The sequence below is a fragment of the Acomys minous genome, assembly GCF_964271855.1.
Source record: "Acomys minous genome assembly, chromosome: 1".
In the NCBI taxonomy this organism is placed as follows: Eukaryota; Metazoa; Chordata; class Mammalia; order Rodentia; family Muridae; genus Acomys; species Acomys minous.
In genome coordinates this window covers 38,942,864-38,967,363 of record NC_140483.1, presented here as the reverse complement: position 1 = coordinate 38,967,363, position 24,500 = coordinate 38,942,864, and the positions used below count along the sequence as shown (strand labels likewise).

The 24,500-nt window shown below is 47.6% G+C and overlaps 2 protein-coding genes across 3 annotated transcripts; both read left to right on the top strand.

Moving 5' to 3' along the window:
- The first annotated feature begins 1,045 nt into the window (after positions 1-1,045).
- On the top strand, positions 1,046-6,184 carry RGS16 (regulator of G protein signaling 16). The gene is made up of 5 exons (XM_084789903.1): positions 1,046-1,244; positions 1,578-1,688; positions 2,341-2,402; positions 2,685-2,851; positions 4,296-6,184. The coding sequence occupies exons 1-5, from the start codon at positions 1,201-1,203 to the stop codon at positions 4,518-4,520; spliced, it is 609 nt and encodes a 202-aa protein (XP_084646029.1). The 5' UTR covers positions 1,046-1,200; the 3' UTR covers positions 4,521-6,184.
- Positions 6,185-12,717: 6,533 nt separating this feature from the next.
- RNASEL (ribonuclease L) lies at positions 12,718-24,500 on the top strand. Of its 2 annotated transcripts, XM_084779052.1 has the most exons (8): positions 12,718-12,842; positions 13,670-13,845; positions 14,344-15,941; positions 16,585-16,670; positions 18,543-18,748; positions 19,249-19,381; positions 21,436-21,572; positions 22,670-24,500. In XM_084779052.1, the coding sequence occupies exons 3-8, from the start codon at positions 14,468-14,470 to the stop codon at positions 22,833-22,835; spliced, it is 2,202 nt and encodes a 733-aa protein (XP_084635178.1). In that variant the 5' UTR covers positions 12,718-12,842; positions 13,670-13,845; positions 14,344-14,467; the 3' UTR covers positions 22,836-24,500. The 2 variants fall into 2 exon arrangements, with proteins under 2 accessions (XP_084635178.1, XP_084635177.1); XM_084779051.1 differs by lacking the exon at positions 12,718-12,842 and having other exon boundaries at positions 12,875-13,845.

Here is a 24,500-nt window from a genome sequence, read left to right as displayed (position 1 = left end):
CTGTTCTGAGAACTCCCTCTAGCATGCATGCTGTCCCCACAGAATGTTTTCCTTGGGAAGGCCGGCTAACAGAAAACTTCCTTAGTCTCCACAGCACCTCATGAAATAAATGTACTGCTATCTAAGCCCTAGACACAAAGAAATGGAAGCACTTGGAAAGATGAAGTTTACCACACAGACCCATGATTTGAAACTCCACAAATATCTACCCTTAACCTCACCTGCTGCCTCTTAGTGGCAGTCTGAGGGAACTGAGGGGCCGGTGGGAAGGGAAGACTATGGTACCTTTAGCTCAGAAATGGGGCCACTGAACTCACAGTAGTTGCTTAGCCTCAAGATCACGCACCAGTTACAAAGATGCTTGTTAGGCTTTTGCTTTCCAGTGGGAAAAAAAGATGGTAAATTCAAATCTGGATCCAGGCACCAAGACTTACCCTGTAACTATAGAGCTTAGAGCGATTTAACCTTTCTGGCATCGTTGCAAAAGTTTGTGCTATAATTGTGTTAAGTAAATGTTTCCTCACATGGCTGCTAATCTTGGCCAAATCTCTAGTTTTCTGATCCTCTGATCCTTCATCTTGAAGCGGAGGTAATAACTGTGGGGTGAACAGCTTACTCGGCTTTCATTGCCTTCGGAGCCCATGGAATGGTATCTGTTCTGACCTGAGAGAGTTCAGTATAACGGTGATGTACTTCTTCTTGGAATGCACTCGGTGCTCCTGTCCTCCGTGGACCTGACACCCCCAACAAAAACCCTACTGACACTTTTGAATTTTTCCCCTGCTTTTACTAGAGGTTGGCAATTTTTGTTTTTTTGTTTTTTCCTGGCAAGCTGTGGGCGTACGTCTTGTCTCGTCTTCCTCCTCTCCTGGCACCTCAAGTCTCCGACCTCGGGGGTGGGGGCAGCCCCGTGCATTTGGGAGGAGGGCCCTGGAGGCTGCCAGTCGCGCCCCGCCCCGCCCCGCCTCCTCTCTTGCAACGCTCAACACCTCTCTCTTATTGGCTGGCGACGCTCGGCCCCGCCCCGCCCCCTCGGGGATAAAAAGCCTTAGTAGCCACGGCCCCGGCGCGTGCTGATCTACCGACCCCATCCTCGCACGCTGGTACTTGCGGACACCCTCGCTTTTCGGTCTTTTCCTTTAGTGACCTGCGGAGCCCGCCACTATTCTCTCCACGACGTGCTGCCCTGCGCCCGCAAGCATGTGCCGCACCCTGGCCACCTTCCCCAACACCTGCTTGGAGAGGTAAGAGAGTTTGTTTAGCAGCCCCGACGACAAAGTCTCGAATCTGCCCACCCTCAGGCTTGGGAATGCATGCGGGGAGACGGGACAGCGGGATGGGACTGCCGTGCTTTAAAGACCCCAAAATGTTAAGACCTAGCAGGGCACAGCGCAAATGCTGCCTTTGTGGCCTAGAACTTGAAGAAGGTAATGAGGAAAGCGCCCAGGGCCTTGGGAATGGTTGAGAGTCGCCAGGTTTCTTGGGACTGAACACTGGAGTTCTTGTGGGACCTCCACAAACTGCTCTGCGCGGGCTGAGCAAACAGAATCCTTACATGTGCATGGTTTGTCTTTCAGAGCCAAAGAGTTCAAGACACGTCTGGGGATCTTTCTTCATAAATCAGAGCTGAGCTCCGATACCGGGGGTATCGGCAAGTTCGAGTGGGCCAGTAAACATTGCAAAGAGAGGTAAGTCCTGTTGTCTTTCCAGCCCAAGGGCTCTAAAGGGGAGTAAAATAGGAGAAGACAAGGTAGGTGGCACTTAAGCCACCCTCTCTGGAGATTTTAGTGGGAGGTTGCAGCGCTCCATCGAAGAGGAGGTAGAGTCCTGGTTTTGCAGTCCCCAGCAGATGCCTGCGTGCAGGACATGCAGCCCCCCCCCCCGTTTACCCAGCTTTAATCTGGGGGTGTCATTACTCTTGAATACAGGGCTAGCGCAGGGTTTACTTCCATTTAGTGAGCACCCTGCCTAGAAGCCTGTTTTTATTGAGCACCAGGTACTGGGCTGGCTCTTGGGTCATAGGCAGATAGACTCTCTGCGGGCTTCCTGCCTCACTGGAGAGATGTGCAAGCCAGAGCCGAGACTCCAGGGAATAGGGGAATAGAATCAATATCGGGGGGGGGGGGGATACTGGCTGAGGACTAAAGGGTTCCTGGCGTCGGCTGCTGGGTGCCCAGTTGCCCCCTCTATAAACCCCCCTGCCTACTCCCTATGAGTTTGAAGAGTTAGTTTTGATCATCTCAACTTCTGCCTAGGATGTGTGCTATGCCTTAGTGTGTTGATTTAAAAAAAATAATTAAAAAATCTCTGCTTTCCCTCTGCCCCCCCCCCCTTTGACAGAAGCTTCTCAGAAGATGTGCTGGGATGGAGAGAGTCTTTTGATTCGTTGCTGAGCAGTAAAAGTAAGTAGCACCCTGTTGTCTGCCTGCGAAAGGCACGTGCGTGCTCATGTGCTTGGAGACTGTCCTTAGGGACGCTGAAAAACACGGGCAAAATAATAGTAGTAGTAATAATAATGCCGGTCCCCCAGTGTGCCAGCCTCTGTTCGGAACACAAAGGCAGAGCCTTGTTCAGGAAAATTGCGTTCTAAAAATAGAGCCATTAATGGCAATTGCTGTCTTTTCTTCTTTTCTTCCCAGCTGTCCCCTGGTCTGACCTGTCTCCTTTTCTCCCCTTACCACCAGATGGGGTGGCGGCTTTCCGCGCCTTCCTGAAGACGGAGTTCAGCGAGGAGAACCTAGAGTTCTGGCTGGCCTGCGAGGAGTTCAAAAAGATACGGTCAGCCACCAAAGTGGTGTCCAGGGCTCACCGCATCTTTGATGAGTACATTCGAAGTGAAGCCCCTAAAGAGGTCAGTGACCTGGCCCCCGGCTGGGACTCTTCCGGACCCTGTGTGTCTCTTCCCAACTGAGAACCAGGGCCACTGGGAGTGAGGGGAGGGTTAGGTTTTGCAGTACCGAAGTCTTCTTCGCTACAGAAGGGTATGGCACCAGTAGCCACACACTAAAACCTTGTGACTCCCGGTGGCACAGTTCAAGGCAGCAGGCTTTTTGCCTTCTCTCCATACCCACATTTGTAAATTAGTTATTTATTTTTTTTTAGAACCTCAGCACATCAACTGAAGGAAAGGACTTTGGGTAACCAGGCTCAGTCCTCTGGCTACTCTGCCTCTACCCTTTGAGGACTCTTCCCCCCACTTCCCCTGCCACCCCCCTTTGCTTTAATCAAATCTACCTTCCCTTCTGGAGTATCACAGCAACAGTGGCGCCACCTGGTGGACATATCTGAATAATGCCATGCTTTTGTATTTTCTGGCTGCTTCCATTTATTTCACATTACTCTACAAGGAGTTACTAAATGTCACTTATATGCAAAGAGGTTTTATTATCTCAGAGTATATATCAGTAAACGAAAAAAATAATTCTAACATGACTATATTCTAATGGGAGGAGATGTCAGTAACCAATTCAGTATAAGGTGGGGGCACGAGAAAACACAATGCGAGTCAGGAAGTGAGTGAAACGGCACACAAAGCAGAGAGCTGAAGGATCGAGAGAGGGAAGGACATCCTGCCACAGGGACTAGGGAGACGGTAGGAGATGAGGTCATACATATGGCTGATGGCCAGATATGGTCATGCTAGCTTTTCTTTTGAATGACATGGAGGAGGAAACTAAGGTGTTTCCAGACGGAGCGAGCTCAGGGCAGCAGCTGTGAGTACGGTGGGAGTCGGGGAGACGAAAGAGCCACCTAGGAATTATTGCACAGAGCCAGGCCAGAGGTGGTGGCTTGAATCAGGGTTATGCCAGCAGAGAAGTGCCGTGCTTCTGGCTTTGCATAAGCCTCATGTTAATCCTGAGCAATCAGAGGACCAACCCCTGGGTCCGTGGGAACTGTCCCAGAGCTGAAAAGCTGGCAGCTAGTGGGGCTGGAGAGATGGCCCAATGGTTAAGAGCACTTGCTGCTCTTATAGAGGACGTAGTCGCTATGTCTTCCCGGACACTATACTTTCAGAACCCCTGTATTTCATCACGAGCTTGGCAGCGTGCAGCCTCCTTTAATTTCAGATCTGGGGATCCAACACCTTCCTCAGTCCCCCGAGGGCTCCCGCACATGTGTGGTACACACACTTATGCAGGCACATATACATACAGATAGCGTGTGTGAGTGTGTGACATTAAGAAGGGCGACCCCTTTACTTAGAGTCTGATGCTCTTTCCGTGACCCCACTTGCCCGCTGGCCTCTACCCTGCCGCTCCGTACCACTCACTTCGTGGTTGCCTCTCTTCCCACAGGTGAACATAGATCACGAGACCCGAGAGCTGACCAAGACCAACCTACAGGCAGCCACTGTCAGTTGCTTCGACGTGGCTCAGGGGAAGACTCGCACCTTGATGGAGAAGGACTCCTATCCGCGCTTCCTCAAGTCCCCTGCTTACCGGGACCTGGCTGCCCAAGCCTCCGCCACCACCTCCACCTCTGCATCCAGCAGCAGCCCAGCTGAGCCTTCACATACCTGAGCCTTCACAGCAAAAAGAAGCCAGCAGGAAGAGAGGTGGAGTCACCCACGTCCCTGAAGCAGCTGCCCCCTGTGGAAGGCAGGTCTTGCCCAGCAAGTGCGAGAGGACAGTGAAGGAATGGACGGTCCCCCTCCCCCCAATCCCCACCCTCACCCCCCGCAGCCTGGCTGTGAAGAACTCCAGCAGATACCTGTGGTGGGCTCAGTGTGAGAGAGGCTCCCCGCTTCCAGGACCTGTGGCTCAGGGCTGACAACGAGGCTGAGTGGTGACACAGCTGTTTCGTTCCTCTCACCAGGGCACACACAAAGGAGTAGCTGGGGTGGTTGGGGTTGCTGAGAACAGGAGCCGGAGGGAACCGTAGCAGCTATTTACCTGCAAGACAGATGGCCTTGGTCCTCGCCTTGGTTTCCCCATTCCTGGACTGGGCCTAGAAAAAAAAAAAGCTGTGTCTGTGGAACCTTCCTCTCCTGCCCTTGCCTTCCCAGGGACACCCACGGCCCCCTAGCTTAGGCTTCTTAGCATTTCTGTGTTCATTCTGGTAGTCTCAATAGGGGGGTGAGGGGGGGTCAATGAGTCAATATGATTTCTTGCCCCTCCCCCCGATGAGATTTCTATACCTCAAAAATTGGCCTGTGAACCCCTTTCCAGGTCAGTAATGAGCCCTGAAAAAGAAGCCATTTTGCTCGTGTGACCCTAGGCTAGGTGCTGTTGGTGGCCTTCTGTAGGTGGCCCCCTGACCTTACTTACATTTGCAGCAGGGTGCACCTGTGAACAGGGCGAACTGTGAAGCCTTACTGGGCCCTGCGCCCAGTAAGACGAAGTCTAAGAGGAGGCAGGTTGGCCAAAGGCGGCTTCAAGCACCGGGGCCAGCACTCATGGCCAGCGGCTTAGCAAGGGAGAGAAGGCCAGAGCAAAGCCCTCTGTAGGAGGAGCCAGGGAAGCCTAGCTGAAATCAAATCAGTCCTCTTCGTGGATAGGAGAATTGGAAAAAGAGATGCCCCCTCCCCCACCCCAACCCCCGTGGAAGTGGGGGTGGGGCTTGTTTTTCTTTCCTGAAGACATGTCGTGCCCACCTGAGTTAGGGGAGAAGTAAGCCAGGGCCCAAGAACGCTCTGGAACAGAAGTTGGAAGTGCAGCCAGGGAGAATGGGGGGGTGGGGGTGGGGAGCTTGGAAGGGCAGGGCCCAGGAGGGAAATCAACCTGCCTGTCAACTCTGGGTCTTATTGAACAAACATTCCAAGCTGGGACTTCCAGCACCGGAGACCAAGATGGCAGTGGAGACCCCGGTTGCCCACACTGTTCTCTCTGCACTTGAGGCCTCTTCTCCAGGAGAAAATCCTTTAAGAATAATATGTTGTTACATTGTGTTGCGCTGGTCGTCTCAACCTCTGGTGTCTCTGTTTTTATTTATTGCCATTTGTTTGCCTGTACTGGACAAAGTCAGTGGGAGCTGCTGCCTGACCGAGCCTCCTCCCCATCAGACTCTACCTCTGCAAGCCTTGGGAACCACTGAGGGCTGTCGGGACACCCCCACCGTCTTAATAGTTATTTATTATTAACAAAGGGAGCCGGGTTCCTTGAACAGCAGTGTATACAATCCCCCTTTTTTCTGTTTGAGCGTGTTATATTCTTGTACAAAATGAAAATAAAACTCAAGCATAACATCCCGTTTTCTAAGGACCATAGGGTACAGGGTGGGGTGGGTGGCCGAAGGGGTTGAGCTGCGTTTGAAAGACTCTGGGGCGGTCTGCAAGTAGCCGAGTCTCTCCCTCTGCCCACTGCCTTCTGGGTTACCTCATGCCTGAAATCCTGCTGTTTCCATACCTGAGAAGACAGTCTTGCATTGCATGCACACAGTGGTGAATGCCTGCACTCCCAACTCTTAGGAGAGAACAACTTAGACGATAAAGTGAGATCCTGAGTCAAAAGAAGGGGGAAAAAAAACCCTTTTATGTGGTGTTACAGTTACCTGCCTACACACAGATCTTGACATGCTGTTGTCTTTCATTTCTCCTGTAAGTCCGCAGGGTGATCAGAGTTCAAATTCTTGGGGGTAGAGACCCCTTAGAATTGCACCCTACATATAGATCTAGGGTTCTCAAGCAATAGCAGAAAGGATTCTGACTTTGAGGGCCTAGGAAAGAATGCGGGGACATAGACTCAGCAGGCTTTGATCCCATATGGTCCAGACACAGCTCTACAAGTTCCTGAAGGGAGGAAAGTGTGTGGTGCGCCTGGCGCCAGAGGCCATCTGAACTGTTACGCTCTGGGGGGGATGTGATCTGTGTGTGAGATGGGTACAGAGGGCCACGGCCAAGGATGAAAGGAAGACAGGAGTGCCCGGGTACAAAGGAACACTGTGGTGTGTGTGTGTGTGTGTGTGTGTGTGTGTGTGTGTGTGTGTGTGTGTGTGTGTGTTGCTCTGTGCGCATGGAGAGGGAGGTCAGAGGACAATTTATGGGAGTTGGCTCAGGGGTTAAACTCAGGGGGTCAGCCTTGGCCACAAGCACCTTTGCCTGCTGAGCCATCTTGCTAGCCACGAAGGCCCCGTGTCTCCGTTTGTCTACTGCTGTAGAAGCTTGTGCAAATGAAAACATAGAGATTCCTTAATGCTGCCAAGGATCACCACCTCCCTTTGCCAGGCTACAGACTCCCGATGTATGCACGTCCTCATCCTCGGTTTTCTATATATTTTATATGAATTCCAGAAATGTAAGGCGGCCGGCATGAATTTAGCTATCATGGCACAGAGAACACAACAGTCACTCAAACCCAGGCCAGGCCAGAGCTTCCTAGGCAGAGGAAGGCCAGCACATCCTTTACCCTCTGCTGCCCCCCTGTGGCCATAATAATACTAGCTTTTTCTTATGCTCGTCTGATACAGATGTTTAATTCTGTATCCATGTGTGGGAGTATGTGCCCATGAATGCAGACGCCCGGAGCTGGGATTACACGTGCGTCTGAGTGCTCGGAACAGGACTTGGGTCCTCTAGAAGAACCGATGCTTTCTTAACTACTGAGCTACCTCGCAAGCCCCGAAATCCCATTGGTTTATAAAGTTTTGCTTTTCGCAAGCCCTGAACTTCCATTGGTTTATAAAGTTCTGCTTTTCCCAGTGGAATTCTATATAATGGCTAGAATTTGCTTGGTTTATTAATTCATTTTTGGGGAGCATACAAAGTTTTGATGAAATTGGACTTATTAGCACTGTTGCTAACACCGTTAATGAGCATAGCCAGTATTTCCTTAGTGTCTTATGGCTAAAAAAAAAAATTAACTTCTACTTGGCAAAGTCTTAGGTAAACAGGTCGTCCAGATGTCCAGGGACTATGAGGTGCTGGTTCAAGGTAATTCAGTGTGGGTTGGAATGCTTGAAATTGATCCAGGAGGAAAAACAAGGGGAATCCTCAAGGTAAACATCTGAGGTACAGTCAGACCTAAGGGTGAGAGATGCAAGGCACTCTCACCTGCAGGGAGCAGAGGCTAGCAAAGCTTGCATCCTTTTCTCCAACCAGAACCCTGTGTCTTGGCAGCAGCTAAAAGATGATACACACTCCAGGGGAGGGGCTCCACCCTTCAGTTAAACCTTCCGGGAAGGAAATACGCCCACCCAGAGGCTTTTCTCTTTGCTAATCTCAGACCCAATCCAGGTGACATCTAAGCCTGTCACACCCACGAGCTCCTGACCTCTCACTTAGATTTCGAGTAAAGCTCCCATTTAAGGGAGCGGTCTTCCTTTTTTAGTGCACTCCGCTCTGCCACCCTCAGGGCAGCTCACAGAAAGCGTGGCGCAGTGTTCGGAGCCGCGCAGCTGACTTTACTGTCTCGTCTGCGGCTCCCCAATCCGTACATTGCTCAATTTCTTAGACTCCCGCTCTGTATCCTAAAATGTCGGCTATAAGTAGTATTGGCATCAAAGAGCTTTTGTGATGATGGAAAAATATGTGAAAAGAGTGTATCAGGCAGCTTGCTTGGTGGCATGCTCAAAAAAAAAATAGCAAATACTTGTATGTGGCAGACACTGTTCCAAATATTTTACATATGTTAATTCCTGTAATCCTTCTTAGAATCCTATAACATTAAAAATATAGACACCAGGAAATTTAAGTGAACCACTCAACTGTAAAGTGGTAGCAAATAGCTGTACCAGCAGGGCAAGCCCCTCCAGACCATTTGCACATTGCTGATAGGACAATGTCAGCATTCTATTGGTTCGACTTTACCCAAACCCTCTAAGCTGAGATCTCTGAAGGTTTCTGGTAAGTTAAGTGCTTATCTGGACCTGAGCTCAAAGTCAAGTTCTGCAGTGAGATGTTCTTTTTGGCCAAATGATCGAGGACACTACGATTCTAACATCTTGAGTGTGGGGAGTGGGTGGGAAGGAAGGGGCATATGTCCTTACAGGCCAGGCTCACTTCCCACTTGCTCCTAGGCCTATTCTCTACTGTTGGAACCTGGAGCAACCAGAACCCAGAACCTCAGCAGGAGCCGGAGCCCTGAAGCCTTCCCTAGAGCGGTTCTCTCTAGGAGTGTCTTGAAGTGGAGTGATGAAGAGCCAAAGCTATCCGAAGTCTCCAAAAGCCCCGCCTCCAGTTCTGGGTTAATTCATATATCTCCTCCCAGAGTCTGTTCACGGGATCTTTTTAGCTGACAACATCACCTGTTCTCTCACAAGATCCTACACTTGGGACCCTAAGAAACAGGCTTATCTCTCCTTCACTCTACTCTTGGTAATTACGCCTTCTTCAAGGTTTAAACCCCACGCAGGGGCTTGGAGTCTGTGAACGAACTGATCTCTTCTTCTGTCAGAAGCTGTTTCTAGTTTATCTTTCTCTTGGGCCACTTCCTCCTTGTGTCTTTAGGTTCAAGATGGTCCAGGGGAAGGTCATGGTTCCTGCCTTAGGCTTGCCCACCACAGGGAGAAACCTCAATGCTTGTCTGTTTTAGCACTCCCCCTCCCCCCAAGGGGGCAGCTGGTGCCAAGTGCCACTCCTCTCATGCTCATGGGATATGACGGGTAAATAGTTACTGTGTTTTCTTTACAGGGGAGACTTTTATTTTCTCCCTTGGCCTTGGTCCAGGGTTGAGTTTTCTGTTAGAATCCCATGCTTGCTTTTCTATGTTAGTCATGGAGTCTTTCGATCTTGTGTCAGTAGTTTAGAGTTTTATTATATGCATGCTTTCTATTACGAGTGGCCTCAAATCATTTTAAAATTAGGGTTTGGGAATCATTTTTTTAAAAAAACTGTAATAAACCAGTGTGCCAGTCTTACCTCATACATACAGGTTAGATCTGTAAAGGGCTCTGGAGTCTAGCCTGGGTTGTTTAAAACTCTCCTGTGGACCCCGTTCACTCTAGCTGGATTTTTTTTTTTTTTGCAAGCGGAACTTACTCTCCAATGTGTCAACTGTAGCTCAGCACTAAATATGAGAGAAAACACACACGTGAGCAAAACAGCCCTGGCAACCCTCCGCTCAGCGGCTTTACGAAGTGCTTCCCCCAACCCCAGAGAATTAGAGAAGTCATCCCGTGACTGGGGGGTGGTGGGGTGGTGGGGAAAGGGGGCAAAGACAAAAACAAGGTCCAACCGCTAGACATACAGGAGGCCCTGTCTCACCACAAAAGTAGCTAAACGTCGCCCTCTGCTGGCGAAGCTGAGTGCCTGCTGCTTCTACGTCAGTCTAGCGCCTCTTTGCTCGTTGTAGTTCCTAGAAAACGAAGTGGCCAAACAGCATCCAGGTGCTGACGGCTCTTTATTTTCCTGTGCCAGACACAGCCCAAACCTATCAGGACCATGTAACCAAGGCCCAGATTTCCTTCGAGACGGTCAGTGGTTTCTGGGCTGAGCTCTTCCGAGTTGTAGCTACTTCCGAGTTGTGCTGCTCTGAGTGGGGGAGAGGAGTCAGCGTTCTCCGGGTCACAGCGTCTGCTCAGGACAAACTGAGCTCACCTGCTACCTCTAGGCTCCGCCCAGCTCCCTGCTGACGTTGGTCGTATAATTCTAACACACTCTGTTAAAGGAAGCACTTAGGCAGTCCACTCAGCAGTGCTCAGATGAGTCAGAAATAATTTGTGGATCAGGTGGCAGTCGATATTAGAAAAATTTTAGAGGAACTCCAACCCACAGCCGTGGTTCACATAGCTGGTTAGTTTTTGTCAATTAGATCCAAATTGCAGTCACATGGAAGAGGAAATCTCAGTTGGGGAATTGGCCCCATCAATTTGGCCTGCCAGCAGGTCTTGCGGGTGGGGGGAGGGGTGGGATGTCATTTCCTTGACTGATTAATGATCAACGTCAGTGATGTCACCTCTGAGCAGGAGGTCTTGGGCTGTACAAGGAAAACAAACTAAGCAGGCCGTGCAAACAAGCCAGTAAACAGTAACATCCCTCTTGTTCTCTGCCTCAGTTCCTGCCTCGGGTTCTGCTTTGCCTTCCCTTGGTGACAGAGTACACAATCCGCAAGCCTAATAAAGCCTTCCTCTCCAAGTTGTTTTTAACCAGTTGCTTACCACAGCGACAGAGGACATTAAGATTGGCATCTCGATACAAAAAATGGAAATGAGGCACAGTGACAGCATACGTCATTATGGCTTGACCTGTCAGCCAACCTCCTGACATTAGCCAAAGTTTGGCGGCAGTGATAGACTGAGACTGAGCGATCCGTTACACTCATCTGGGGATGGCATCACTGTCTCTCTTTTCTTTATAGGATGGGTTCTGGGATTGAATTCAGCTCCTGTGCTTGCGAGGCAAACACTCGGCTGACTGACCTATGTCTCCAGGGCTCCCATTTCAGTACTGAAAACCCTCCATAGCTACTTTATTTTCCTCTGTGGCTTTTCCCACATAAGACACACTACATGGCTGAACTGATTTTGTTCCCTGTCTGGGAATGTAGATGGGTCTCTCTCTGTGGTGTAGCCCAGTCTCCAAAGCACAGCAAGCTACTTCATCACTTTGTTCCTTGTTTTCCCTACCTGTAAGGTGGGGTGAAGAACGGTAGCTGTCACAAGACCTACTTCAATGAGTTAGTATCCGTAAAGTGCTCAGAACAGCTCCCGAAGAGCGATGCCAATGTTTTCTGTTATTAGCATAATTACCTCCACCGCTGCCGCAACCACCATCATCACCACTACAACTAACACCACAACCACCACCATCTCCACCACCACCGTCACCACCACCACCATCACTACCACCACCACCACCACCATCATAATCGCTGTTACTATTATCTGTTCAGGTAGCAAAATAGCACACACTAAGACGGAGTGGAAACAGTAGGATGTATTGAGGCAGTCGAAGACAGCAGCTGTAAAGCCCATAAGATATGGACTGCCAGGGACTACAGCATACCTGGACATCTTATTATATGCTATTAAAAATGTGTTTATGGTACTACATAGAAACTCAGCAGGTAAAGATTCAGCTTGTCAGGTAAGCCTGGTAACCTGAGACTGAGCCGTGGAACCATGTACAGATGGAAGGAGAGAACAGACACCCAAGGTGTCTTCTGATCCCTACCAACCTACCCTAACACACGGGGACACACACACACACACACACACACACACACACACACATCATGTCCACATACATACATGCACGCACACACCATCTCTACACACATACTCATGTGCACACACAGATTCACACACCATGACACACATATACATGCATGCACACACACCTACACATAAACATACACACACGCACACACCATGTCCACACACACATACACCTACACATACACCTACACACACACACACACACACACACACACACACACACACACACACACAGCATGTCCATGCACAATATTCCCCCACTAGCTGTGTGATGGCTTATGATTTCCCAGTTCCCATTAAGAAGCAAGCTCTCAGAGAGCTTCGGGTTTGTCTCCCAAGCACTTACACCCATCACTGGCCACAGCCTCTCTGCCTGCCATGTACTACTAACAGACCGCATCGTGGGTTATGTGTTTCTTTCCTTGTTTCTTTCCAAGAACAGAGGGATTTGTGATTACAGAGAGGACACAGAGTGATGGGTGAAGTTGGGTCCTATAACCTGAAAGGCAAACACTGTGATGCCTATCAAGTCTGTCCTCCGTAGTCAGGGTACAGCCCTTGTTTTCCTCCAGGGTGAAGATTTCTCAGGCTGTGCTTGAGCTGCCCATCTTCCGGTCTTCTGTTTTCTCCCTCCTTTCTTGGCTCCGCCCCGATAATTCAATGATAAGCAGCAAGGAAATGTTTCTTCTACGGGGCGGTCCCAAGGGATTGTTTCTGCCAAAGGAATGACCGCTGAGGAAAGAATTTGGAAGGTAGGGTGGGTGGGCGGGGAGGAGAGCAGGGCGGCGGCTAAAGGGCTGAGGCGTGGTTCCTTGCCGAATCTCTCTGGCTGGGGTGAGGGGCGGGGAAGAACCGATCCGGAGAGTTAGGGAACCGGAACTGATGACAACTGGGCAGCAGCCCTGTGGTCCTTCCTCCTAAGGTCCTGCCTCGGCTCATAGGCTGTTTATTTATGTCCTCTGCTTCTGAGGCAGCTCTGGAGTGGGGAAGGAGAAAACGAAAGTGAACGCAGGCTTGTTTGCTGCATTCTAGGTTCTGGGATTCTTGTAGCTCTCCCTGGTTTTCTTCCCTCTAACCTGTCTTATATTACACCAACCCACCTCACAGCCTGCGGCAGTTAGGGCCGGTTCCACAGACGCTTCGGACTACAAAGTGGTGCTTAGTATTCAGAACGTGCTGCCTACGTAGATCTCAAGAAGGAGGCGTTGTGCATTTGTAGCCGGTACAGCTTACGTAGATGTTCAGGTTACCGCAGGATGCCCCGTGACTGAATTGGATGTAAACCTAGAGTCCCCTGGGCTAAAAGACATTCCGTGTAGGGCACATGGGTGGATGGGGGAGGGGGTATCTGATACAAAAATATTTCACAAAGAGGCAAAATTCGCTCTGCCATTCATCCAATGCGCGGTATTTGCTACACTTCTTGACACGCTGTCTTCAAGGGCCCTGTTCATTGTTGTCCTCTGTTGAGGAAACAAAATCGTGAGTCAGTTTAGGAGTGTGCAACCAGGAAGTGACAATCAGAAGTTGCACACCCAGAAACTCAAAGTTGAGTTCATAACTCACATTTTTTCCTGAGACTACTTCAATAAAAGCGTGCAGGAGTATGAAGAGAACAGAGGTAGCCAACAGTGTGGGGTGACTGGCTTCACCTGCGGTAAAGAAAGTCAGATGGACAAAGACAAAGAAATGCACTTTTCTTCTTAAAGGAGCTTGCTTGCGCTCACCCTGCCTCCAGAAGCTGCCAATTACTAGGTAAGTACGTTTATAGAATACTGAAAAAAGTATTTAGTTTTCATAACTAGTCATGAAATTTTAGGATTTCTATTTTAAGAAATCTGTAATAGGAAAACCAGATAAAAATGAGCTAAATTTCCCCCAACATCATTCAGAATTGCTTTAAAATAGTTACTTTTCAAAATATGGCTACAAATAATAAAATATTCAAGATTGGAAAATTGAAATAAGGATGCAAGTGCAGAGTCACTTAGCATAGCTTGACCCCAGCCTGGAAATAAATCTATACACATATACTAAATATTGGTAGCAGTTGCTTTGGGGGAGTGGGACTAAGACGTAATAGTTCCTCACTTTGAATTTACATGCACTCATAATAGTCTACAGTTTAGTAGAAATTCTTAATTAAGCAAGTAACTGTGTTTAGAAAAGGTTACATACAGGTAAAGCCGAGGTCTGAGACAAGCGAATTTCTCCTGTCTGAAATGACAAAGCCCGCTCTTTACTTGTGTACAGGTGAGATGCCAGAAGACAGAACACAGAAGCCCATTTCCTACCCCAAGCCTCTCGTCACATCCCAAAGGCACACGTGTTCATTTCTCAGGGAAAAGGCTGAAAACGTTAGGCATTGCCACTGGCTATGATGGAGAGCACAGAACGTAACACACCGCAGGATGGAGCTGCACCATCAAGTAGTCAGCGGGCCATCGGCCAAGGTGGCTTGATTGAAGCTGTTAAAAGGGGGGATGTTAACAGGATCCAGCAATTACTGGAACAAGGGGCTGATGTCAATGTCTGTGACAGCTGGGGCTGGACACCTTTGCACAACGCAGTGCAGTCTGGCCTGGTAGACATTGTGGAACTCCTGCTTGATCGTGGTGCTGACCCGCGTCGGAGGAAGAGGAACGGGGCCACACCCCTGATCGTCGCCGGGATCCACGGAGATGTAAGGCTGCTGCAGATTCTCCTGTCTAAGGGTGCAGATGTCAATGAATGTGACTTTAATGGCTTCACGGCGTTCATGGAAGCTGCCGAGTACGGTAAAGTCGAAGCCTTAAGATTCCTCTTTGATAAGGGAGCCAATGTGAATTTGAGGCGGGAGACAACGGAGGACAAACTACGACTGAAGCAAGGGGGGGCCACAGCTCTCATGAGTGCTGCTGAAAATGGCCACACAGAAGTCTTGAGTATTCTCCTCAACGATATGGGGGCGGAAGTCGACGCTCGGGACAATATGGGCAGAAATGCCTTGATCCGTACTCTGCTGAACCGTGAAGGTGAAAATGTGGAGGAGATCACTAACCTTCTGCTCCGGCACGGAGCTGACGTTAATGCGAGAGGAGAAAGAGGGAAGACGCCCCTGATCTCGGCAGTGGAGAGGAAGCACGCAGGTTTGGTGAAGATGCTCCTGAGTCGGGAGGGCATAAACATCGATGACAAAGATAGTGAGGGCAAGACAGCTCTGCTAATTGCGGTTGAACTCAAACAGAAGGAAATCGTTCAGTTGCTGTGTGAAAAGGGAGCCAACACCAAGTGTGGGGATCTTGTTTGGATAGCCACTCGGAATTACGACAACTCGCTTGTAAAGCTTCTTCTCGGCTATGGAGCTGATCATCACACTGACCCTCCTGCTAGAGACTGGTCGCCTCACAGTTTGCGTTGGGGGCACGCCTTGAAAAGACTCCACCGTATGCATCAACCGATGATGATTGGCAAACTCAAGCTCTTTATGGATGGCGACTTTAAAATTTCTGACACTTCCGAAGGGGGCATCTACCTAGGGATCTATGACAATCGAGAGGTGGCTGTGAAGCTCTTCTGTGAGGACAGTGCCCGCGGACGTAAGGAAGTCTCTTGCTTTCAGGACTGCCCTGGCCATAGTAACTTCGTGACTTTCTATGGAAGCGAAACCAACAAGGGCAGTTTCTATGTGTGTGTGTCCCTGTGTGAGTGGACGTTGGAAGAGTTCCTAGGTGAGCCCAGAAAGGGACCTGTGGAGAACCGGGAAGATACGTTTGCCCGCAGGGTCTTGTTGTCTATATTTGAGGCTGTTCAAAACCTACACTCGCATGGATACGCCCATCAGGATCTGCAACCACAAAACATCTTAATAGGTGAGGCCTTGTGGTGGTCTTTTATGCATCACAGACTAAGAGATTTGTAATGAATGGAGATTTATTTCTGATAATCACGGAGGCTAGCGGGGGTTATTTCTTCTAGGCTAAATTCCTTATTTACTTGCCTTTAGATCTTATTCCCAACTTCTATCATTTTGTTTTCATTTCTCTTTCTGGGGACTCCTCAGTGACTTCTTCAAGAAGGAAGAAGGGCCCGAGAAGGGCAGAGAACGGTGGCTCAGAACCAGCACATCTCTGACCCATGATGGAAGTTCCAAGTACCAGAGTAGCTCATGGGCTTCAGTGGATGGAAATCAATGCCTAGACATCCTTAGGCTCAGGACCTTGTTGGTTAGCTGTTAGTTACACAGCAGCCCCTTTATTGTGCTGTGCCCCAGCAGGCGTGTGTGAGTGGTGAGCTGGTTGACTTTACCCTCATCTTTTCCTGCTGTCTGACGTGTAAAAAATAAAAATGTGTGTCCTGCTGACAGATACCCAATAGGTCAAATGAGGCTGGATATGGGTAAATAGCATTATTATTGATCTTCAGAGATGACAGATTGTATAACACATTACATATGATTTGACTATCACACCATAAAAAAAATTTTTTTTATGCACCTCTGAAACTGTCCCTTAGATTCCAAGAAAGCCGTTTGCCTGGCAGATTTTGATCAGAGTGTCCAGTGTTTGGGAGACTCACAGCCAGTCAAGAGAGACTTGGAGGTAATTTCTGTGGCCTAGTTAAAGTTTTTCCCCCCTCTGCTTCCTTATTTGTTCATTACTTCACTTCTTGTGGTAAAGAACTTCTTATTTTAACCCGGAAGAAGAGATTTCCTAAGGCACCTCACCCTGCCCACTGTCCTCACTCCCTTGCATCCAGTGGCATTTCTGTGCGTCTTTCCTGCAGGAGACCTTTCGCTGGGCAGAGGGATAGGTCTAACCGCAGGGCTGGTGGGGAGCTGCCTTCCACTGGGGCCCTTTCTTTATCTCCTTCTTCTTCCACTAGCTAAATAAATAACTAGACAAAGGATGCCTTTTCCTCAAAGACTCCCAGGAGGCATTTCTGAATAAGACCTCAAATATTTTTCTGCCTAAGGATAAAGCAAATAAGATTTCCTCCCAACTCTACTCAAACCTGCCCCGCTGAGCACCAAAGAAAGCCAGATACTGTGGAGAGTGGGGACTGACTTTCACACAAACTCTGGTGCCCCATATTTGACCACGTCCCCTTGATGGGGAGGCCTGGTGGCACTCAGAAGAAGGATAGCAGGCTACCAAGAAGAGACTTGATACCCTATGAGCATACACGGGGGTGGGGGGTGGGGTAGGAGGTCCCCCTCAGTCACAGACATAAGGGAGGGGAGTAAGGGGAAAGCAGGAGAGAGGGAGGAATGGGAGGATGCAAGGGATGGGATAACAATTGAGATGTAATATGAATAAGTTAATTTAAAAAAAAAAAAAAAGAAAGCCCGATACTGAGGCTCCTCAGGAACAATTCCTGGGAGGGATGGGTAGCTTTCTTTAGCTCAGAGGAAACAGAACTCAGAACAGTGTTAAGGTTGTAAAACAGGCAGTGGTCCTCAGAGGACAGGGACCCAGGCCCTGTGTATGGAAGCTCCTCCTGTGCTTGTTCAGTCACCATTGGGTAATTCTGTCCTGGATAGTAGCCAATGGGCAATAGCTTTGGTTCTGAGTTTGGTGGCTTCTCTGGTATCCAGTGTGGCTGTTTCCTGTGCAGACCACTGCCTACTTCTCTGTCCTACCAAAGCATAGTTCCCTGCGCTAGCACCGTGTCTTGCCTGACTAGGAACGACTCCATTATCATCTGCCTCCTCACATGATGCTGGATCCAGTTCCTAGCTTGTCCCCAGCTTGTCTCCTTTGTCTAAATCGTCCTCCCTCTCTTGAATTACCTATATTCTGTCAGAACATTCAAGACCCAGGAAGAATCCTTCTGCTGCCACCAAGTCTATGCCATTCACTGTGGGCCAGGGTTATCTTTCAGGAGCCTAAGCTCCTTTGTGCCCGGAACTTTGTCTTTCTTCCCTAGAATCTTGCAGATTCAGAGTTCAGGGTGTTAACCATGACACCATGGGACCACAGGAATATAGCCTACAGGTTCCTTGAAGCATCCCCATGCTGTGTCACTCTGAGAAGAGCCTAAAGGAAGAAGGGTTTGTTTAGACCGCGGTCTCAGAGGGAAGTGAGGGTTTCATGGACAGGAAGCAAAGCTGAGCCATGATTGGAAGGGACCAGGGCAAGGTACCCCCATCAAGGCATGCTCCTACTGAACCGCTTCTCCCAAACAGGTCCCACCTTCTAATGTCCTGCTACTTCCACATAAGTCTCCTGAAATTTGGAATCCATCAGAGTCCTCGTGATCTTAGTCTCCTCTGCAAATGCTGCCACAGACAGACCTAGAGCTAGAGCTGCCCTTTACTAATCCTCTAGGCCGATGTCTGCCCCTGCCCAGTGAAGTTGACAATAGTGACGTTAACACTCAAATCTTCCAAGGTTACCCAAGTAGAGAGGTAACACACTGTGGATTTTTTTTTTTTTTTTTGCGGGGGGGCTTCATTTATGGCTTCTGTGCAGGACCTTGGACGGCTGGTTCTTTATGTGGTAAAGAAAGGCGAGATCCCCTTTGAGACACTGAAGGCTCAGAATAATAAAGAGGCGGTAAAACTGTCGCCAGATGAGGAGACTAAGGACCTGGTTCAACGCCTGCTTTCTCCTGGAGGAAATGTAAAGAACTGCCTGGTGGACCTGCTTGGCCATCCTTTCTTTTGGACATGGGAGAAGTACGTAGAAGTTGAGCATGTGTTACAGCAGTGGGTGGTTCTCAGCCTTCCTAGTGATGCGACCCTTTAATATAGTCCTTCGTGGTGGTGTGACTTACCCGCCCCAACAACCATAAACTTATTTTTGTTGCTACTTCATAACTGTAACTTTGCTACTGTTATGAATCATAATGTGACTGTCTGATATGGAGCATATCTGACATGCGACCCCTGTGATTGTGCTGTTTGACTCCCTACAGGGGTCGCGACCCACAGGTTGAGAACTGATTTCAGTGGCGTGGGAAGCCAGCAGGGCCTTTTTCTCACTTTAGCATTGTTGGCAGTGTGTCCTTGGGAGGGGGTTACAACCTACGGGGTTCTGGCTTTAACTCCTGGAGAATAGATGGGAAACAACAGGGCAGCTTCTCCCACTGTGTAGAAATTTTACTAAAAATCAAAGCATATCAGTGTTCTCTTTTTGAAAATCAATGGAATGACTATGAAAATTCTATCATTCTCAGCCGCTACAGAACACTTCGGAATGTGGGCAATGAATCTGACATCAAAAGGCGAAATAAACAAAGTGAGCTTCTCAAAAAACTACAGTCTGGGACACCCAGGCCTTCCCAAAGTTTTTATCAGTGGACATCTAAGGTATAAACATTTATCTTCTGTGGGCCAGGAAAAGGAGTGTATAAGAGTTTATGCTGCTTTTTCTATCTTATTTTAATACATCAGCCAATTGCTACCAGGAAGTGAATGAGATAATTTTCTTTTCTCCAAATGAGCCCTCTTGACTCTTTTGAGTCAAGAACCCTCTCCTTCAGAGTCCAGGGTCCCCAAGCCACTGTCATTTAAGTTCTGCCTTAGGATGGCCTTGACTCAAACTATTATCCATTCCCTCAACTCTGGCCAAAAATTCTACTGTGACAAGACAACTGACTAAGCAGAGCCTAAGCCGAGGAGGTTCTCTACCAAGAGGCCATCGCCTAGCACAGACCAGGCACCTCTGTGGCCTGTGAGCAGCCCCAGCTCCAAGGACCCACATTGTGTTGAGACAACACGTTTTAAGGAAAAGATGACCTTTCAGATTCTTCCTCTTCAAGGCAAATTTTAGCAAGCTGGAATTTAGGGGAACTCTATAAAATTAATCACCATCTCAACCTTGCACTTTCATTATTATAAATTTACAAGCATTTCTCAAATTCAGTTATGTTTTAGGCTAGCATCAGTGTCTGAGCTCCATAAAGCAGAATACTCACGCTCCCTATGGGGCTGAGATAACTGCAGAGCTCATGCTGTGTGGTGCATGATGGGTGCCCCACAGGCATGTGCAAAGCATTCTGGGAGAATCCATGATCTTTGAGACCAACAGCTTCTGTCTCAGGCCTCTGCTTCCCTTGTCTCCACCTGTAATTGGTGGATTAATGTATGTTTTCATTTCTAGTCCACAACTTCCATGGGGCCAGAGACAGCCACTGCCTTGCTAGGTCATAGCATGGAGTACGTGTGCCATGACTCATTGCCTAGTGCATATGTATGGGACGTTAGCTCAAACTTTAAATTTTTACAAGTGGACAGACTTGAAAGTAAAGACACTTTTATACAAGGATATTGTCTTAGTTAGGATTTTATTGCTGTGAAGAGACACCATGACCTTGGCAACTCTTATATAAAGGAAAACATTTAATTGGGGCTGGCTTACAGTTCAGAGAGTTAGTCCATTAACGTCATGGTTGGAAGCATGGCGGCATCCAGGCAGACATGATGCTGGAGAAGGAGCTGAGAGTTCTACATTGTGATTTGCAGGCAACAGAAGGGGACTGATTTTTTTTTTACACTGAGTGTAGCTTGAACATATATGACCTCAAAGCCTGCACCCACAGTGACAGACTTCCTCCAACAAAGCCACATTCAAACACAAGTCTATGGAGGCCAAACCTATTCAAACTACCACATATATGATATACCTTGAGCATATTCCCCCATGCCTTTCTACTCTTCCTCACAGCCCTCCTCCTTTCCTTAGTCTCTGTTGTCTAGAGACAGTTTTGCTTCTGTTTCATGTCAAATATACATACCTGGTTTTATGTGTCTAAGCAAAATCTCATGTTCTTTATCTGAGAGTAACTAATTTGCTTACTATGACTATCTCCGTTTGCATCCGTTTTCATGCTAGTGACATAACTTTGTTCTTTTTATGGTTGAAAAGATCCTTTTGAGCATATAAAGCACATTTTCTTTAACCATTTCACCATTGAAGGACAACTAGGTTGGCTCCATGCCTTGGCTACTGTGAGCAGTGCAATATCCCTGTGATCGATACGTTGACTGAGAGTCCTTTGGATAAATACCCAGCAGAATTGTAGCCATTCTTATGGCAGATATAGATTTAGTTTTCTGAGAAGGCTCAATCCTGATTTTCATAGTGGCCAAACTAGTCAACACTCCCACCAGGTTTTTAATAGGCACAATTTCTTGGGAACTTGGTAAGTATAGAAAAAAAAAAGAAGTTAGTAACTTATAATCACTCATTCAAACAAAACATAGCTGTACCATGTTGCATAGCATGTAGCATTGTTTCTATGTGTTTTGTTCATTGGTAGAGGGCATTTATTCACATTTGTATTTGGACTTCTGATATTAACACAACATCAAGATTTGCTTTATGTTGCTATCATGTCTTGGGGTAATGTTCTGTTTTTTAGATCGACAGATATGTTATGGAAACAATGGATGATTTCTACAAAAAAAGACAGAAAGCTTCTTATAAGAATACTGTAGGTGACCTACTGAAGTTTATTCGGAATATAGGGGAACACATCGATGAGGAAAATAATAAGCAGTAAGTGTTGCTTTCATTGTGGCAAGTCATATGTGGAGTGAGAACAGGTAGAAAATCCAATTCTATGTCTGTCAGAATGGAAAGAAGAAAGCTTACTTTGGTAAAGAAAAGCAAGTTGGTGATGGCGGCACTTGCCTTTAATTCTGCAACTCAGGAGGCAGAGGCCATGGATCAGTGCGAGGTCAGCCTGGTCTACACAGCAAGTTCCAGGCCAGCCAGGGCTACGTAGGGAGAGCCGGTTGCTTTTCTCTTACGGGCTTGCCCAGCAGGCTCTCATCCTCCTTTCCAGCTCTGCTGAGTTCTATTGAACAGATGTAGCTTCCTGTGTGAATAACAGACAACAGGGCGGCTGTGGAAAGCAAACGTAGACTCACAAAAGCTGAGCACAGCCCCGCATTAGTTAAATCATCTTTTGCTGTCAAAAATGTTAGCTGTAAAACACACACACACACACACACACACACACACACACACACACACCCCTTACAATTCAGTATGTTTTCTTTCTTTATTATTAGAGATTGTATATAAGGGATTGTGGAACTGTATTACCATCATTAGCATTTTGTTTAGTTTATCTTTTTAGAATTTCATACATAAGTACTGTGTTGAAATCGTTTGCAGCCTTCCCTCTCTCTTCCAGTTCTTCCCACGTTCTCCTCATCTCCCTCTCAAATCATGACCTCATTTTAAATTACCGCTGCATATATACATGCTTATGTATAAATACAGCCTGCTGAGTCCACTTAGTGCTACTTATATGTGTATTTGTTTAGTGATTAGCACCCGGGATCGGAACCTCTCAGAGGGGTCCTGTTTCTGGAGAAGCCGGAGTCCCCCTCTCTCAGCACACATCAATTGCCTGTAACAGCCATTCCTCTAGGGATGGGCCCTGGTGAGAGTGGCTCCTGTGCTATTAGCATTTTTCAGAAAGATTAAGTGGCACAGCTATTAAAGAGTCAGGAAGCATCTTGTCCATCAGATTCCAAAGTCCTTATTGTTCTCTCTATGGAATCAAGTCCAGTGAGCTGCCCGCGTATACTCTGAGGAGGAAGAGTGTGGGGCCAGTGGGCTGAACTATTTGTCTTTTCTTTCAGAATGAAGGAAAGAATTGGAGACCCCTCTCATTACTTTCAGAAGACCTTTCCAGATCTCATAATGTACGTCTACACAAAACTAAAGAAAACAGAATACGAAAAACATTTCCCCCAGACTCAAGCAAACTCCGGTGTGCTGGAGGCAGTGGGACCGGTGGCCCTATAGAGCTGAATCTTACAAATTCAAGGAACCATTTTTTAAATCAATATAGTTCTTAGCAAGGAACACATCTCTGGTCTCTTAAGCAGCCTGACTACTTGGGAGGGCTGAGTTAGGTAGCCTGTGTGTCAGTTTCAAATACAGTAAGTTCCACATATTTGCATGATTACAAAAGCAGTGTATTATAAAACTGTATTATTCCATTTTAATGAATGAAATTGGGAGGGCCTTTGGTTAAGATTTCATAAAAATACTTTATCGTGTATGTGTGTGTGTGTGTGTGTGTGTGTGTGTGTGTGTGTGTGTTTGGTGTGTGTGAGATTAGGGGCACACAGACTACATGTGGAAGTCTGAGTACAGCTTTGTGTACTTGGTTGTCTCCTTCTACCTTTACATGGGCTTGGGGGACCAAGTTTATGTCGTGAGGCTCGCGTGGCAAGCACCTGTACCTCTGAATCATGCTTCCAGCATGAGTCCTATTATTAATTGCACTGAAGGAATGAGTACAGACTGTGGCTGTACGTTTTCTCCCATTTAGTTCTTCCAATGAGCTTGCAAAAGAGATAATTTTATTATCTCCATTAAAAAGCTGAGGTGTAAAGCATCTGAGTGACTTGCCCAAGATCATATTGCCTGTGCAAAGCTCTGTACAAAAAGATGCCTCTCTTTGTCTGTTGTTGCCTTTCACATTGGGGGCTTTAAAAACAATCAACATCTCTCTTCTGGATGAAACTCAGAAGGAGTAGGATAGCATCTGCAAAGGGCCCCAGGAGGCTCCGTTAGTCAGTCGCTCAGCATCTGTTGAGAACCATGGAAGTCTAGGTATTAGCTAAATGAATTCCATTCCTTTTGGAAGCACCTGTACTGGTTTCTCATGACTTCAAGGAGATGGTTCTCACTTGGGGTCATTTGTCAGTGTCACAGCTAGGGCGTGCGGGGACTGGTTCTACAGGCACTGAGTAAGTAGGGACCAGCGATGCCATCAACCACTTTGTGATGCACAAAGCAGCTGCCCCCAACACCGCATTATGCAGACTAAGTATCAGTGGTGCTGAGGCCCAGAGAGACTGGACTCAGGACTGTGGAGTCCATGGAACATCTCCCAGAAGAATGACTCGAGTGTGTTTTCTTGATGCTGGGTCTGAAATGAAGCGGCTCTTTCTGGTGTCCATGCAGGAGTCCTCATCTTCCCTGACTTCCCAACACTCCATGGTGTACATACTTTTAAATCAAATTTTGTTTTGAAAACAGTATTGTAAAGGTGTGCTTTGTGATCTTTATTTTAGTAATGAGGAAATGAAGGCTAGAAATATTTCAATTTACTCTAGGTATATGACAGGGAGGTGTCACTGTCTTGATTTGGACAGACTTTCCAGTGTGACATCTAGTGTTCTTTTCACGTATCATTTTGGTGGCTAAGATGGAGATTTTGAATGGAAATTAAGTGATATCTTCGACTCTTTCCAAAAAGGAGGTATCCGGAAATGAATAGTTGGCTGTCAGTGCAAAGAGCTAAGGTACACCAGAAGAAACAAGTGAATGGCTCGAAAGATGCTTTCTGGGCAGAACGGTCACTTTAGGGTTCAAAATTGAGCTTTGTTGTCTGACTTGGATATGTCAATTTAAATGTTCATGTATGAAGAATACTCAATAAAAAATTGAATCATTTCA

Bases quoted from the DNA above. Each gene is read 5' to 3' on its own strand.
- RNASEL (XM_084779052.1), top strand. From the start codon at position 14,468: ATGATGGAGAGCACAGAACGTAACACACCGCAGGATGGAGCTGCACCA. The intron at 15,942-16,584 runs GTGAGGCCTTGT...ACTGTCCCTTAG, and splicing joins ACCACAAAACATCTTAATAG to ATTCCAAGAAAGCCGTTTGC. The intron at 18,749-19,248 runs GTACGTAGAAGT...TATCATTCTCAG, and splicing joins TTCTTTTGGACATGGGAGAA to CCGCTACAGAACACTTCGGA.
- RGS16 (XM_084789903.1), top strand. From the start codon at position 1,201: ATGTGCCGCACCCTGGCCACCTTCCCCAACACCTGCTTGGAGAG. The intron at 1,245-1,577 runs GTAAGAGAGTTT...TTTGTCTTTCAG, and splicing joins CCCAACACCTGCTTGGAGAG to AGCCAAAGAGTTCAAGACAC. The intron at 2,403-2,684 runs GTAAGTAGCACC...CCTTACCACCAG, and splicing joins TTCGTTGCTGAGCAGTAAAA to ATGGGGTGGCGGCTTTCCGC.